We start from the raw sequence: 17025 nt of genomic DNA, 5'->3' as shown, positions 1-17025 counted from the left end.
CATCCATGGTTAGCGTATGCCTGCTCCTGAGGAATTAGCGGTACCCGATAGTCACTGCCTCCAGCGCGGTCGACGAGGCTCTCCCGGGGCTCCTGAAAGAGCTCAGCTTCCGGCGTCTCTTCCCCCTAGCCTGGGCCGAGGAACGAGCCATGGTCTTCCTCCTGCGCGTGCCCTTGATCCACCATGTGGGGCACATACGCTTCCGGGGCCGCCGCCCCGAATGCCTCGCTGTAGTGCCCCATGTGCCACGCAGTCTTGCTTGAGGTGCCCACCTTGGGGTGGTAGCGCGGCGGCCCACTGGGACCGTGGGCTGTAGTGCATCCCCCTTCGCTGGTCGGAGGCGGAGGCGGCACTGTTGGTAGCCCGGCACTGATGGCCAGGTTGGCGTTGGGGTGGTCTTGGAATCCGCTCGGAGCTGTGCGGGCGCGTGCGGGGCCTCCATGCGGTCCGCCTTGGACCTCAGGCGGCGGCTGGGTGCAGAAGGGGTGAGCCCCCGAGGCGGCAGAGCCCAGGAGCTCTGCCACCCGCTCCAGTAGCACGTCGTGGCCGCCCTCCAGCAGCTTGCATTGCAGTAGCTCTCGGGACACTGTGAGCGCGCCCTTGAATTCGCCTGCTCCCGCCGGGTGTATGGCGTCGTGGCCGTGGCGTGGCTTGAGGCCCTCGCTGCCGACCGCACCTGCCGCGACGTGAGAGCTGGTGCCGCCTGACCGCGTCGCCCGCGGCCCGCAGCACCCTGCGGACCGCGGGCTGCCTTGGGCACGGGGTTGAGGTCGCCCTGGGCAGGCGGCTCTGCGCAGGCGGGCCAGGCCGCCCAGAGATCGGGATTGCCCGTTGGGTCGCCGGACATGATGGCGATGATGCGACGGTACGCGAGGCGGTGGGAGAAGGATTCCGGCGCACCCCTACCTGGCGCGCCAAATGTCGGATTTCGGGTTCCGGCAGATCCTCAAGGTTCGAACTCTGGGGTGCGTGCGGAGATCACACCTCCTACCTACTCGCGTCTCTCGCCTCGCAAGGATCTAAACTACACGAAGAACAACACAAGGGACACGAGGTTTATACTAGTTCGGGCCACCATTATGGTGTAATACCCTACTCTAGTTTGTGGTGTGGTAGATTGCCTCAGGGGCTGATGATGAACAATACAAGGGAAGAACTGCCTCGCGAGGGGAGGAGTTCTTGTGGAGATGCTGCCTCTTGGGAAGGATTGAATCCAGATCAGTTGGCTCTCGATCCGATCCTTCTTTCTACTGTGGTGGCTAGCCCTATTTATAGAGCGAGGCCTTGGTCCTCTTCCCAAATATTGAGCGGGACGGGCACCAACAATTGGCCATTTTGAAGGGGGACATCTAGTACACTTATCCTGGCTAAAGTCGGTCCTTGCCTGCCAAAGACTCTGACGGTGACGCCGGCTTGGGCTCCAAGATGACCTCCATCCTGCCGTTCTGCTGGTCTTGGTCTTGTTGCACCGAAATGGTTGTCTTTGCTTGATACTCTCGCCTGCGCTTGTCCCCTTTGCACCAAAGAGGAAATAAGGACTCTGCCCAGGCTGGCGCCCGCCTGGCTTCGGTCGTCATGGTTTGCGTCACGGGCACCTCGTGAGTTACACTGTCTTGATCTCTCCGCCTCCTCGCGAGCCAGCCTGACGAGGCTGTGTGTGAGGAAGCTTCCTGTTGTCCGCCCCGCGAGGCTTGGCCCCTCGCGAGGGTCTTGAGCATATGTTGATGAAGATGGGCCGTACTGGATCACTCCTTGAGCCACGTCGCAGGCCGCAGTCAGGCAAGTCTGGGTACCCCCGTTTCCAGAACGCCGACAGCAGCAAAACGTAACACCATGGGTGCTCTTACATGTATGGTCCTTTTCTTCATCGGTGGAGGTTGATTTTTTTTTTTTCTGAAAGCCGGTTCCAGTTCAACACTTCAGTACGGAGACTCCCTTTCCCCACCTGTGACTGTGAGACGCGGGCTATATATGGCCAATCAATCCCTTCACAAGCGTGGGTTCCTCGTCCAGGAACAAGAGATGGGAGATGTGCTGAGGGCTCACGACGTCGCAACCACCGCCGCCGGTGACGAGGCTGGCGTTTGGCCCGGCGAGCTCGACGAGCAGCTCATACGGGAGCTCCTCAGCGATGACAGCCTCCTCGGCTCCATGGCCCCGCCCGACGACTCGGAGCGCCACCGCTCGTGCGACACGGGAGGCGCCCCAGCCGCCGCGCCGTGCAACAGCGGCGGCAGCATCGCTGCCGTGCACGAGCCGTTGCCGCAGGCTTCGGCGTCGAGCATGGCTCTGTGCTCGTCGTACTCCGGCCCTACGATCAGGGACATCGAGAAGGCGCTGTGGTCTCGGCCGTACACCTCCAGCCAGCGCTACGGCTCGCTGTATTTGTAGGTGCACTCGTGAGTATTTTGCACCGATCGATCGCTGTACGTTCGTTGATGAAGCAATCTGTGTATGGTGTTTGGTCGCAAAGCCGCAGGTACGGAGCGCCGGGCACGGCGCCGGAGAGCAGGCACACGACCAAGGTGAGGAGCTGCGGCGGCGGCAAGACGCCGATGGACGGGTACAGGTGGAGGAAGTACGGGCAGAAGTTCATCAAGAACAACCCTCATCCCAGGTGCAGTTGATCGATACATCTAGTTATCTTCCTGCCTACTTCAACTTTCTGAATTAGTGTACTTTGATCGCTGTTGGATGCTTGCTCTTCATGAATGCATGCATGCATAGTTGGATCATGCATGCATAAAGTTCAATGAAATTTCCCCCATATGGATTGATTCTTTTTTTAATAAGAAGGAGGCCATCCCTCCGATTTCTATTAAAGAAACCATCTGGTTCGAGCCCAAATACAAACTACCAGCATTTATCATACAAACTGAAGTAAAAAAGAGAACATCCAACAGCATGAAGTGCCACAAATGAACACACCCACAGCTCAAACACCACAGACTACGGACTAAGTTTAGCTTCACAGGTCGAATCCAACAGCAGAGCACCCGGCCTGTTATCGTAACCACCAATCCGCAAAACACCATGTCTCCATCCCTACGAGGAACGATACACTTTTCGAGAAGTCTTGCCCCCATATGAATGGATATGCATGCATCTAACCGATTACTGTAGACGTGTACAGTGGTCTCTTTCCCTTTCCCTCTTCCTGTATCCCTAGATATGCTAAACTGATGTAGTATTTTCATCATGTCCAAGTAATGAAAAGAGGAAAGCCCGGTTAAAAAAAACAAGATGTTGGACGTTTGATCAAATCAGCCTGGCACACACTGGTGGGTCCCATTCGTCGGAGACTCGGAGTACCATGAAGAGCTATAGAGCCGCGGTAGATAGCAGCTGGAGAGCAAAGTCGCTGCGGTGACAGTCCATGTGTCCGGGGCCGGCCAAGCCGCGGGTTGTCGGCCATGCCGTCACGTGTGCTACTCCGGTCCAGGTCCAGTTTACGTACTGTGCGAGCTACGAGATCGAGAACACCAAGTTTGCAACCCAAATATCCAACCAAAACCAGGTTGTCAACCTACATCAAGCCCTTAATTAGACCTGCCGCGTCTTAAATTAAGCAGCAGTTAACTAACAAGATACCGGGATCCAGTCCAATAGCAACCGACGAGGACAGCTTAGCTAGCATCCGTCAATGATTCGTCAATCATCGATCATCGATCATACTATGGCAGTGGCACCCACCTGATCGAGCATTCAATCAATCTAATAAACGAACTGGCCACTTGATTAATTGCCTCTGTGATGGCGAGCTCAACAGTTCGGTTGAGGAGCGGCGAAACCTTTAATTTCGCAACAGCGACCTCCATGTACTACCGCTTCCCGCGAAAGCTCGTCTTTCGGACTACACATCCCCGAACTCGAGCTTGAGTCGGTCTCACTGTGTGGAGACGCACGACGTGTAGGATAATGAGAGGTGTCGCTACGCTGCACGTGGCATCCAGATTCAGAAAAATGGGCTGGTTTTGGACATGCTGCCTTATCGACCACCTCCCCTTCCCATCCATTTAACTCTTGCGGCGACAAGGAAGGCGACCGTGTTGACATCGAGGCTTCTAGGGCAACCATGACGTGCAGCGATGCCGGACATGCAGTATTGGTTGAGATAGTCGGCTCTTCTTCGATGTGTTTATGGAATTGCCTCGGCCTACTCGTTAGGGAAACGTTTATATCCGGTCGACCGGCCGAAGCTTCGGCCGGTCGACTCGGTCGCTCGCGCACTCTCTCGTACTCTATTGACGTAAGCCACGTCTTTCACGGGTCCACACGCCGCCAAGCTTTTTCCTTATCCTCTAAGGCTTCTTCCACCTCCAGCCACTCGTTTCTCATCCTTCTCTCCTCCCGCGGAACAACACCCAACTTCTCGTCATGGTCGAGCTGGACACCGCTGCAGCCGCTCGCCCCGAAGACGACGAACTCAGACGCGTTTTGCTACAACCAGCACTTGTGGCGCTGGAGAAGATAGGCACGGGTGCTGCAGACGACGAGTCCCAGACGCGAGCGTGCTGCAATCGACACTTGCCGGCGCCGGAGATGAGGACACCCGGGGCTGGAACACGCCTGTGCAGATGATACAACCGGCATCGCCGATAGCTTCAAGCGGCGGCAGAAAAGTTTCAACCGACAGCGTGTTTTGTTACTGCGAACACGCCTTTTTTTGTGCAAGCTACGACAGAAAAGCTTCAACCTGCTTCAGAAAAGCTTCAACCGGCAACGTGATTTGTTACTGCTAACCCGCCTTTTTTTGTGCAAGCTGCGACAGAAAAGCTTCAACCTGCTTCAGAAAAGCTTCAACCGGCAACGCGATTTGTTGCTGCGACCAGCGCCTTGTTTGTGCAAGCCGCGACAAAAAAGCTTCAACCGGCTTCAGAAAAGCTTCAACCAGTAGCGATTTTTGCAGCGACGACGATGGTGAAAAGAGCTGCAACTGGGTGACGGGGATGCAAGGAACGTTACTGAACGAAGCTGGAACTGACGTTTCTTTTTGTTTCAATCGACGGAAGCTGTGTTTTGTGACAACGACAAGTGGATTGAGGTGGGCTGCAACCGCAACCTGCAAAAACTACACCCGGCGTTTGGTTTTGCTGCGTTGGTCATGGTGAGGCAGTGACCTGAGAGAAAAGCATAGGGCGTTTTTTGCTGGGCGCCGGCTCCGCCGATGTTGCAACCGCTGACGGCGGTGCTTTGACGGCGAGGATGTTGTGGCGCACGCACTTGCTGAATGAAGGGCTGCGGGGAGAAACATCAAACGTGACAACGTTCGCTGCGGCAGCCTGCCTGCCTGCGCAAGCTTCCAACGGCGACAGTGGCGACCACGAGTTGCAACGGTGCAGGCCAGGGGACGATGGCGGTCTTCGGGCCTTGTGAGTTGTGAGGAGCGCATGGTGGAAAGGGGAGTGCGCGTTGATCAGTAGAAGAGGGGATTTGTTTTTCCAATGCGTGAGGAAGGAAATGAATCGGGGAAAGGGGAGAGAATCCAACGGCGCTGGGGCTCAAATCGGAGGGCCGCGCGGAGACCGGCCCAAATTTCGGCCGGTCGGCCGGCGCCTAACGTTCGCCTATTCGTTACTGAGAAGTCGGGGTTGTGGTGGTAGAGTCTTGGTGGCGGATGATGACGGTAGTCGGTGATCCATTTGGTGGTATTCCACGCCGTCAATCTTACCTAGTTTTTCGTCAAAGTTGGATCTGCATTGTCTTCTCGTAAGAGGCTGAGTTTTCGCATGGATCTACTTGGGTCAACTATCGTCTATGGCGAAATGGAAGCCATTTCCTCAGGGTTTAGGATGACCATGACGCCTTGTAGAAGATAAATGATGATGATAATGCATGAGTACTGTTTGACGTGACCCTCTTTAAAAAGGTGTGCAGGGTATCCTGTGTGCCTCGCAGGAATTTGAGTTGGTATTCTCTTCGGTTTTCAACAAATTAGCTGGTCAACTCTCTTCTATGTATAATTAATAAATAAGATAATAAATTGATCTTCGTTAAAAAGACAAGCATAAAAACACTCTTGCGGCGACAAAATACATAGATTTTTCAAGGGCGCTTTTTTAGTAACGATTGACCATGCACGTACGTGTCATTGACCTCTCGTTTCCGCACGCATGCAGGAGCTACTACAAGTGCACCAGCGCACGGTGCAGCGCCAAGAAGCACGTCGAGAAGTCCACGGACGACCCGGAGATGCTCGTCGTCACCTACGAGGGGTCGCACCTCCACGGCCCGCAGACGACGACACTCCGGCGCGTCCAGCCCCCGGACGCCGCCGCGGACCTACCCGGCGCGGCGGGCGACGCCGTCGCCGGCGCGGGGATCGGCTGCAGCGTACGGCCAACATATGGAACATCGTCCGGCGACGATGCGCGACGAGAAGGCAACGAGCCGCTGCAGGGGCGTCACGAGGGACGACGCGCCCATGGCGCCGTGCAGCGTGTGACGCCGACGGACTCCTTGGCCTCTTCCCTGCCGCATTCTGCTGCTGCCGTTGACGCAACTGTGCTTTCTTCTTCTAGTCTGGACTCACCATGGTCCCTGGAAGCTCTACTTCCCGTGGAGAGGATCTGATCGAGGTGACCAGCTAGGCCACTAGGGCGAGAGCGTCTACTATGACGTTCGGCGTACCAGGGTATAATTAGGAGTATACAACGTACACCGTAGAGATCGTCAAAAGATCATATGAACGATTGTGGTAACCATGTTGGTGGGCCTCGAGTGCGCGACACTAGTGAGTAATACCTGCTGAAACATGTAGCAGTAGCTGATTGGGTTATATCATCGGTATACCTGCTGAAACATGTACTACCTGACCTTCTTCTTGGCGGCTTCGGGGTGTGTGTTATTATGAAAAAACTTTCGATTTGTTCATCTTTAATCATGGCAGTGCAACGAACACTAGAAATAATAAAAATTACATTCAGATCCGTAGACCACATAGCGACAACTACAAGCATTGAAGCGATGTCGTCATCGCCTCTCCTTTGGTGGAGCCGGGCAACACTTTTTATAGTAGACAGTCAGGGAGTCGTCGTGCTAAGGCCCCGTAGAACCAGCGCACTAGAACAGCAACCGCCACCGATGAAGAGTAGCGTACATCGGAAGGATCCAACCTAAAGACACACGAACGAAGATGAACGACAACCAGATCCGAGAAAAACCACCAAAGACAGATCCGCTGAAGACACACCTCCACACGCCCACTGAAGATGCTAGAAGCATGATCCGAATGGGGTCTAGGCGGGGAGAGCCTTCCATCTTCAGGAAGCCGTCGCAGTCTTGTCTTCCTGACCATGACACAAACCCTAACGAAACTCGAAGAAACATCTAAAAACAGAGCCCTTCCACTGGCAAAGCTCGGGATCCACCGCGCCCCCATGGCCCTAAGGCCATCGGAGACGAGATGGACCAGCGGCGGCGGCGGCGGGAGGCAGAGGGAACCCTAATATTTTCTGGAGAGGAGGCGGCTGCATGCCGACAACAATTTGGACTGACTTTGGGGTGTTAGCCCATAACAATGTCGGAGAGGTGTGTGTGGATGTAGTCAAAGTAAAGGAACAACAACGAGCAGTCACGCGCCCAAAAACCTAATCACTCTTCTCCCACTGGGCGTTCGGGTTTACTCGCAAATTCGGGATTCCAAAAATGGTGCCCAAAATTTTTGTGGAAAGTTTGCTATCCGCAAAATCGGGTTTGGGTTCAGGTAATACCCGTACTACCCAAAGTAGTAAATGTTGACAAAAAATGCCAGCATAAGTTCAGTTTTGCGCAATATTTCTGCAAAAATTCGGCAACATTTCTGCACAATTTTGCAGATTTTGAGCTGCATAACAACAAATGACAACAATAAACAAATTTCAGCAACATAATAGCAGCTCATGCAGCATTGCAAGTTTTAAACAGATGCACACAATAGTATTTGTACACCATAACAACGAAATGACCAACAATAGGCAGTAGCATAATACATAACACTTAACAACAAACAATTGAGCCACATAACGAAGTGGAAACATAAGCTCAGGTCTGCCACATAATAGCAAGCAATTCAGTAGGCAGCAGCACAACGAAATGACCAAGTGACCGACTAAGTTCAGATTTTCAGGACAATAATGAGCCAATGACACATACAAAGTTCACACTTAGCAGGAGCATCAAACACAATGAGACGCAAAAGACCACAAAGTACTTCAGTCAAATAGCAAACAAAAACACTGCCACACAAAGATGTCTTCATCCCATATGGTGGCAGGCGATGTGGGTGTGGGTGTGGGTGTGTGTGTGTGTGGGGGGGGGGGGGGGGGTTGGGGCGGCTAGGTCACGCTGCGTGTGGTTTTGCTTGCAGGGGGCGGGGGGCGGGGGCATTTTGGGCTACGCCTTCTCTCTCTGTGTGGTATTCTTTGCTAGGGCTAGGGCATGGCGGCAGACAATGTGGGGTTGGGTGGGGGGTTGGGACTTCGGGGGCGACTAGGTCACGCTGAACATGGTTTTGCTTGCGGGGGTCCGGGGCAGGAGCATTTTGGGCTGGGCCTTCTCTCTCTCTGCGGGGTGTTTGCTGGACTGACTAGTTATTCCGGGCTATTCCGGTACCGTGGCCTTTTACCCGAATTACACGAATTAAATTTGGGTTTTTAAATCTGCTACCCGACATGGTGTTCGGGTTATGCGGGTTCGGGTTTTTCGGGTTTAGGCTTCAGGTATCGGGTTTATGCCTGGCGTGAATTCTCCTAGTATCTAGTGCAGGATCACAAATGAGGGATTTTGAATGCTTGCTCTTTCCGTACAATCGTACACATGGGCGACGAGATGAGATTGTAAGTTGTCAAATTAATTACCCGTTATGACCGGCAAAAATTAAACGCATGTATGATTAGTGTCAGAGGACGTATTTTTAAAGAAAGGGCAAAGTCTTAAATATTTTTTTTTGATGCAAAACCAAAATAGTCAATACACACTAACAATGTACACTTCAAAATATCTTGTCAAATCTGCAATTTACAACATCAATTTTTCACTAAATTCACAACCTCTGCCTCTGCCCTTTTTATTGGCTTTGCATGACGGTGACATGTTTGATGGAATCAAAAGCAAGAAATCTATGGAATTGGGATTGAGGCGAGGAAACGTAAAGAGAATGCCAGACTTCGCCGGAGCCGCAAGAAATCTATGTCTGGAGCCCTCTGGTACGGACGGCGGTGCGCGTGGAGAGCGAAGAATTCCGGCCAGTTTGTGGCCTATATACTGCCCTCCGAATGGTATAAATATAGATTCAGGCTGTGTTTGGTTGTGCAGCTTTTCCCAACTTCTGCTTTTGAGAAGCTAAAAGCCAACCAAAGGGGTAATTTCTCACAGCTGCTTGTAAGAATCTGTAGCTTTCTCGTAGTGTAATTTTCGCAGCCGGGCTACCCCAACTTCCACAGATTCTAAACCGACCACTTTTAGCTGTCCCCATGGGAATTGATGTTATTTACCCACCATGCCACTCCCAAGGCATACGGGTTCAGTTATTTCTCTCGATCCATACAGAGGAAACGCACGCACGAGCTTATCCCCTCTGCTCGCTCACACATGAGGAGTCGTCGAAGCAGCTAGGGTTGGCAGCCGCCGCCGCCCACCACTGGCGCCAGCTCCGGCCATCGACGTCGCTCGCTCCGGCGCCCCGTTGCAGCCACGTGCTCAGCCCCCAGGAACTCTCCTCCCTCTTCCTCACTGCTCCCTGCTCCTCCATTCCTCCCGTCCTCCTCTGTCCTGATGCACAGGTCCGACCGGTCGGCGGCGCCAGCGTACCCGGCTCCGTCCTCCTCCTCCCCCTCGCACCTCCCTCCGCCCTCCTCCTCCTCCCCCTCCCAACTCCCTCCATCCTCCTCCCCCAACTCCCTCACAGGGGTCGCCCCTACAGCACCAATCTACCGCCTCATCCTGGTGTTTAGTTATTCCATTGTTTTTTTGCTTAATTTGTTTGTAATTTTCTAACTTGATATGCCTAATTATGTAGAAAATGTGTATGTCTGTATGAATGTCATGTAAAAGAAACAGCAAACATCAAAGTATAGTCTTTTAATTGTGTATGTGTTACCTATGAATCACCTAAATTGTCATAATTTTCCTTTACAAAATGATGGTTCAGTTACGTACAAATGTACATATCACTGCTTTGTGGTTAATTAGCATATAAACATATTCACTCATGCTCCGGGGCATTATAGACATTTCACAGTTAAATCTACAGTTTCACAGTTGTTTTAACCAAACACCCTTCAACTTTTCAACAGCAGCATTTTCACAGCAGCTTTTCTTCAGCAGCTTTTCCACAGCAGCTTTTGAAGAATCTGCAGCTCAACCAAACACAGCCTGAGACTCACGTTTTCGGTGGCCTGTAAAATGTTTATGGTGTCACGAACTTTTACAGGGTCTGAACACAAAATTGATCCAGGTTTGGCGTTTTTAATGAGGTGCTCACACTATTCTAAAAGGAAAACTAGAACTGGAATCCAAAACGAGAACGCTCAACACATCGTTAAACACCGCCACGTGTACACCTGGCCCGATCACAAACACGAAGCAGTCGCCCTCCGCCGCCGCAAATCAAACCGTCGTCTCGTCTCGCCACTCCGTCCTTCGTCCTTCTCACACGGACCGCACCGACCCGCGAGAGAAAAGGAGAAAAGAGGAAGAATCGGGCGCTCGATCGCGCGGCCGAAACCCTAGGCCGCAGCCCCCCCTCCTCATGCCCTCGCCGCCGCCGCCATGAGCCTCTCCACTCTCTCCCGCGCGCTCGCGCGCTCCTCCCGGTCGCGCCAGGTTAGTCTCTCTCTCTCTCTCTCTCTCTCTCTCTCTCTCTTCCTCCGACCCCGCAGTCTCTTCCTCTCCGTCTGTTCGGTCCGGCGGCTCCAGGTGCATCGGCTCACGGTATGCAATGTTCGCCCACCTAGGGTTATCTGCTCGGGGGCCATGGCGTGTTCCGCGCACCGCTGCCTTCGCCTTCGCCGCCGCCGTCGCCGCTGCTGCCCGGCGGTGAGGGCGCCGGGCTGCGGCTCGTGCGTCGCTACCTGACGTCCGCTCTGGGGAGCCGGGCTGCGGCGGCCAATGGGGCCGGGAAGGTCCGAGACGGGAGGTCCCTGCTCGCCAACTCGCAGTCCCGGCGGCTGTTCTCCGACCAGTCGAAAAAGAGTAAGCTTTCTTCCCTATTTTGGTGTTCCTTTGATCCGCTTGGTTGGTGGCTGTGTTGATGATGCGTCCCTTGATGGTTCAGATTTCCCCAAGGAGAAGGAGGTGCCGAAAGGGGATGGGAGCAACAAGTCTGAATCGAAGAGTAAGTTGTGGTTTTCATTTGCAGTTCTGCACTGCACAGTATTTTTATAGTTTAGGAAATCCATGGAGTTGTCTATGGAACCTATTTTCCTGTCTCTTATACATAGCCTTGTTATTGTCTTTTGCTTCTCCTACTAATAGAGTGGGCAATGGTTCTGCCGTGCATTTGAAAAAGAAAGTTGAGGGATTTTGCAAGACAAATCCTGTTTCATTATCCTCATATCGCCAGTATGTATATTTTCACATATACTACTAATGGTCAAAGTCTTAAAAAAATTGACTGCTTGGATCCCATGATCTTGCACTTTTGGACAGAGGGGATATGTAGCTTTAGCTAGTCTTTTGAGTGTTATGTGTCACATCTGCTTGTAGTTTGCCTCAAAAAGGAGTGTACCATCATGAACATGTACAAATGTGCCTGCAAGTTTGCAGCTTTCACGCGTTTGAGTGCATTTGGTCCTTTTAACTTGGCGTGCCGAGCCGTGCACTAATGTTATTGCTTCCTCTGTGTACTATGCAGATGAATCCAATTCAGGTGGTCAGCCAAATGTCCAGGAGAAACTTCTGAAGCTATTCCAGGACTCTATTGGTCCTGTATTCCTTCTTGGCCTATTACTAGCAACATTATCGGGTTCATCAGAGAAGGAGGTACTCTGTTTATACAATAATAATAGCCATTGCCAGTTTGATTAATTGTGTTGGTCACCTGATCTCTTATGCATAGACATCTGAAAAGAGTTGGTTCATTTAAATGTGGTGTGTACATTATTTGAATATGGAAATTGCTTCAGCATCCAGTTTGAGTGGTGCCAGGTGGTTGTATAAATGATTAAACTCTTTTGAAAGAAATATTTGGTGGTCTGATCTAGCTAAGAGGTAGAGAAAACATGTGCTTTTCCTTTGGATGTTCTTACTATATGGTATTTCTCTATTTTTTATCAATTACTAATGTTACTGAAAAGAAGTAACTTCATAGTTGCACCCAAATATTCGATTCCTTGCAGCTTGCCACAAATACACCCCAGTAGTTCACAACTGATGACATATCTTACTACCCTAGTTATTAATATTGCTTTATGGCATTGCTACCATGCGTTTTATATTTTATTATTTTCAGTCTGTAAGATATATCCTACTGTACCTCCTGCCGTCCTGCTAACACCTGATATGATAGATCTATATTAATCAATAGTTTAATATCTGTTTCATTTTTTATATACAGGATGTAGTTTCTTTTACTAGTCCACTATAACTCATAAGGCCCATTTGCTTCTAACTGTTGCAGATAAGCTTTCAAGAATTTAAGAACAAGCTTTTAGAACCTGGGTTAGTTGACCGCATCGTTGTTATAAACAAGACAGTTGCAAAAGTTCATGTCAGAAGTTCACCCTCAACCAAGCAAAACCAGCATAGTGATACAAGTATCACTACCAGTCATCTTCCTGGTCAAGAGCCTCCTAGCAAATACAAGTATTACTTTAATATTGGAAGTGTTGATTCTTTTGAAGAGAAGTTAGAAGAGGCCCAGGAAGCATTGGGGATAGATCGACATGATTACATCCCTGTAATTTATGCTGATAAGATAAGCTGGTTCCAGGAAATCATGGAGTTTGCCCCGACACTTTTCATTGTTGGATTGCTATATGTGGTGGGGAGAAAGATGTCGATTAGTATTGGTGGTGGTTCTGGGCAAGGAGGCCGTAGTATTTTCAGTATTGGAAAAGCTCAAGTGACAAAGATGGATAAAAACTCCAAAAACAAGGTTAGTTTCTGTGTCTGCTGTTTTGTTCCATCGCTAATTTGATACAATCTGTAAGATCATTTCTTGCTTCCATCATATAGTAAAGGAGCTTTGACTGGGTTCATCATTGCCAAACAACAGCAAAGCTGAACACAAATATGGTTCAACTCAAGTAATCCTTTTTTTTGTATATTGCAGGTTTTCTTTAAGGATGTAGCTGGTTGTGATGAAGCTAAACAAGAAATCATGGAATTTGTTCATTTCCTGAAAAATCCTGACAAATATGAAGCACTGGGAGCTAAAATACCGAAGGGTGCTCTTCTTTGTGGCCCCCCTGGCACAGGAAAGACTCTCCTTGCTAAAGCTACTGCTGGAGAGTCTGGTGTACCTTTCTTGTCTATTTCTGGTTCAGACTTCTTGGAAATGTTTGTTGGTGTTGGACCATCCAGGGTGAGAAGCTTATTTCAAGAAGCTCGGGAATGTGCACCCAGTATTGTATTTATTGATGAAATTGATGCAATTGGTCGTGCAAGAGGCCGTGGAGGGTTTTCCGGTGGGAATAGTGAGCGTGAAAACACGTTGAACCAGTTGCTTGTAGAGATGGATGGGTTTGGAACAACAGCTGGGGTTGTTGTACTTGCTGGCACAAATAGACCTGACATCCTGGATCAGGCTTTGCTAAGACCGGGAAGATTTGATCGTCAGATAAGTATTGATAGGCCGGACATAAATGGCCGTGAACAAATATTCCGCATCTACCTTGCAAAGCTAAAACTGGATAAGGAGCCGTCGTTCTATTCACAAAGATTAGCTGCGTTGACACCTGGATTTGCTGGAGCAGATATTGCCAATATCTGTAACGAGGCTGCTTTAATTACTGCAAGAAGAGATGAGAAACTGATTACAATGCAGCATTTTGAATCTGCAATTGATAGGGTAATTGGAGGCTTGGAGAAGAAAAATACGGTAAGATTCCATTTAGCCCCAATCCAGTAGTTAAGATAATCTCGCTGTATCTACTGTCCAGTGTAAATAATACAACATTGGATGCAGCTAGTGGAAGGCATGCCTTGATACGATGTGACTTTAATTGAACTATAGATAAATGGACATACGGTACTGATATTCATATTCTTGACTATGTACTTATTGATCCGTGTAGGTCATTAGCAAACTGGAGCGTCGAACCGTTGCTTACCATGAATCTGGTCATGCTGTTGCTGGATGGTTTTTGGAGCATGCAGAGCCACTCCTTAAAGTTACAATTGTACCTCGTGGAACAGCTGCTCTAGGCTTTGCTCAGTACGTACCAAGTGAGAATCTTTTGATGACAAAAGAACAGTTTTTTGACAGGACATGCATGACCCTAGGTGGCCGAGCCGCTGAGGAGGTAACACAACATCTCATAGATCCTTTGCTTGTATAACCGAGTTTTGTTGTCGTAGCAACCTAGTGAGTGGCATAATTTTTCTTTCCTCCCCAGGTTTTGATTGGGAAGATCTCGACTGGTGCTCAGAATGATCTGGAGAAAGTTACTAAAATGACTTACCAGCAGGTTGCAGTATATGGCTTCAGTGAAAAGGTTGGGCTTCTATCTTTCCCTCAAAGGGATGATGGTTTTTGGATGGACAAGCCATATAGCGGGCAGACCGCATCCATGATTGACACTGAGGTGAGGGAATTGGTTGCCAAGGCCTACAACACCACTACTGAGCTGATAAGGAAGCACAAGGACAAAGTTGCCCAAGTTGCAGAGCTTTTGCTTGAGAAGGAGGTCCTCCATCAGGATGATCTGATCCGGGTTCTTGGAGAACGCCCATTCAAGACAGATGAGCCAACAAATTATGATCGCTTCAAACAAGGTTTCATGGATTCTGAGGACAGTAAGAGTGGTGAAGTTGACCCATCATCATCCGTTGGCGAGCCAGTGCCAACCTAACTTGGACAACACCGTATTGCGTTGCACATAAAGATTTCATAACCCTATTTGGCATGGCGAGCTGTATAAATGAATGCCTTTGTCGAGCCCTAGAACTCCCATTTTTCTACGAGACGTCGTCGACTCCCCGTAGGTGATCCTGTAGTCATAATCTATTCACTGCAAAAACGCCGTGGGATTTTTCCTTGAATCCTGTTACCCAGCTCTGCTGATGAAAAACTGTTGTTTCAGTGGCACTGTGAGCTATCTAGAATGTTCTGTCCTGTTTGTTTTACTCTGTAGTTTCGCATCTTTGCATGACAATGGCAATTTGTTGGAGCAATGAATCAAGCAATTTACTAACCAGTGTTTCTTTCATGAACTGCACTGAAATCATACAACTGTGCATCAGTGCATGCATTTTTTTCACGTATCAGTGCCAGACTATAAGTAGAAGGTGCACAATTCCTGCAGAGATTTCGTAAGTCATGCCAAGCTGTATATAGAGCTCCCTTTTTCTGATCGGAAACGCCGTCGACTCTCCGTAGGTGATCTTGTAGTCATAATCTATTCACTACCTTCACCTGAAATTGCCACCACAAAATGCAACGATATTTCCTTGAATCTTTTATGCAGCTCTGCTGATGAAATCGGGTGTTTCAGCTCGCCTGAATATTTTGCCCTGTTCGTTTTCCTCTGTAGTTTGGCTTCAAGGGCGTGTTCGTTTACCAGCATCTTTTTCGCCCCCTTGCATGTGCGACTCTACTGCACCCGGCTGAGCTAATGCAGACTAAAAATCATGTAGTTCACGTTGTTTGTTAGCCTGCATGCATCAGTGGCCAAATTAGGCATGTTGTTTGGTTGTTTGCATTTCTGCTTCAGGTTAGGCATGTTGTTTGGTGTTTGCATTTCTGCTTCAGGGGTAAGCAGATGCAAACCACAACTATTTGAGTGTGTACACGTAGATGTTTTGCTCACCCCATTTAAATATGGTGGCTTTACCACCCAAATGCCGCATACTTCACATTAGACATATCACATGTGATCAACAACTGAATTAACACTACTTCGACATCATTAACACACAATTTAACAGTGGCAAAATATACATGTTTGGCAGCAAAAGAGGCGTCAAGCTTGAATTGACAACAAGATGATAAGCTATCCAAGGAGCATATGCTGAATGCCGCCCTGACAGCAGTGCTTTTGGCACCTGAATATTCACATGGTGGAGGTGGAGGCGGTGTAGATCTGTGTCAGCGATCCCGAGACGGGCCAAGGGCCGACAGAAGAGAAGAGCAGGCCCAAGAGACAGCCTCGCCTTCCGACTCGGCTAGCTGGGCCAGAATGGGCCTAGAGTGCCAACCTACAAATACCCTGATCCAAGATAGAAGACGGTGGCGATTGGATAACGGCTAGTGTTGCGTGTGTGGTGTGCGCTCCTGCGAGAGCTTCCTTCCTGTAATCCTCCTCTTGTAGAACAATTCAATAGCGATGGCTGAATATACATCTTAGATCTCACAATCTGGTATCAGAGCCGTCCCATCCTGGAGCCACCTATACCTCCCCGCCACACCCGCCTCGCCGTGCGCCGCCGGGCAGAAGCTATGGAGAAAATTTCCCCGGAGACCCGCGCGATTTACGAGTACCTGCACGCGGATTTCGACGTCGCCCTCGCCAAGGCTACAACGGAGCACAACGAGGAGGTGGTCAACGCCTTCGCCAAGCTGGACATCAAACTGGATCAGCTGTCCGGGCACATCGACGACGTCAAGCTCGCCATCGGAGTCGACCTCGATGAACTGTGGGGTGAACTTGGGGCCGAGCGAGGATCCACGTCGGCGACCTCGGCGCCCGTTTCGCCAAGGGAGCCTGGTCAAGGACCTCCCCCTGCATCAGCGAGCGGTGGATCCAGTGGATCGAACGGAAATCGGGCTGAACTGGAGCAGAGGAGTTCGGGTCCCTGTTACATCCCTCCACCAGTTCGAGGTATGCACACAGATCCAGTCCATTCGCGTCAGATGATTCCTGCTGCTGAGAATTTCCGAGCCCT

At 50.3% G+C, this 17025-nt stretch overlaps 2 protein-coding genes across 2 annotated transcripts; both read left to right on the top strand.

Annotated features, from left to right (window-relative positions):
* The first annotated feature begins 2015 nt into the window (after positions 1-2015).
* LOC123071387 (WRKY transcription factor 72B) lies at positions 2016-6880 on the top strand. Its single transcript, XM_044494929.1, has 3 exons — positions 2016-2387; positions 2474-2617; positions 6120-6880. Exons 1-3 carry the CDS (start codon positions 2023-2025, stop codon positions 6571-6573), a joined length of 963 nt encoding a protein of 320 aa, XP_044350864.1. The 5' UTR covers positions 2016-2022; the 3' UTR covers positions 6574-6880.
* A 3704-nt stretch (positions 6881-10584) lies between these two features.
* LOC123071386 (ATP-dependent zinc metalloprotease FTSH 3, mitochondrial) lies at positions 10585-15335 on the top strand. Its single transcript, XM_044494928.1, has 8 exons — positions 10585-10803; positions 10935-11172; positions 11255-11314; positions 11834-11961; positions 12599-13075; positions 13253-14020; positions 14217-14444; positions 14538-15335. The coding sequence occupies exons 1-8, from the start codon at positions 10750-10752 to the stop codon at positions 14991-14993; spliced, it is 2409 nt and encodes an 802-aa protein (XP_044350863.1). The 5' UTR covers positions 10585-10749; the 3' UTR covers positions 14994-15335.
* The last annotated feature ends 1690 nt before the right edge of the window (positions 15336-17025 follow it).

Source organism: Triticum aestivum, chromosome 3B (assembly GCF_018294505.1).
Source record: "Triticum aestivum cultivar Chinese Spring chromosome 3B, IWGSC CS RefSeq v2.1, whole genome shotgun sequence".
In the NCBI taxonomy this organism is placed as follows: Eukaryota; Viridiplantae; Streptophyta; class Magnoliopsida; order Poales; family Poaceae; genus Triticum; species Triticum aestivum.
Note: the sequence above shows the minus strand (reverse complement) of the source record. Positions and strands in the feature narration are given on the sequence as shown.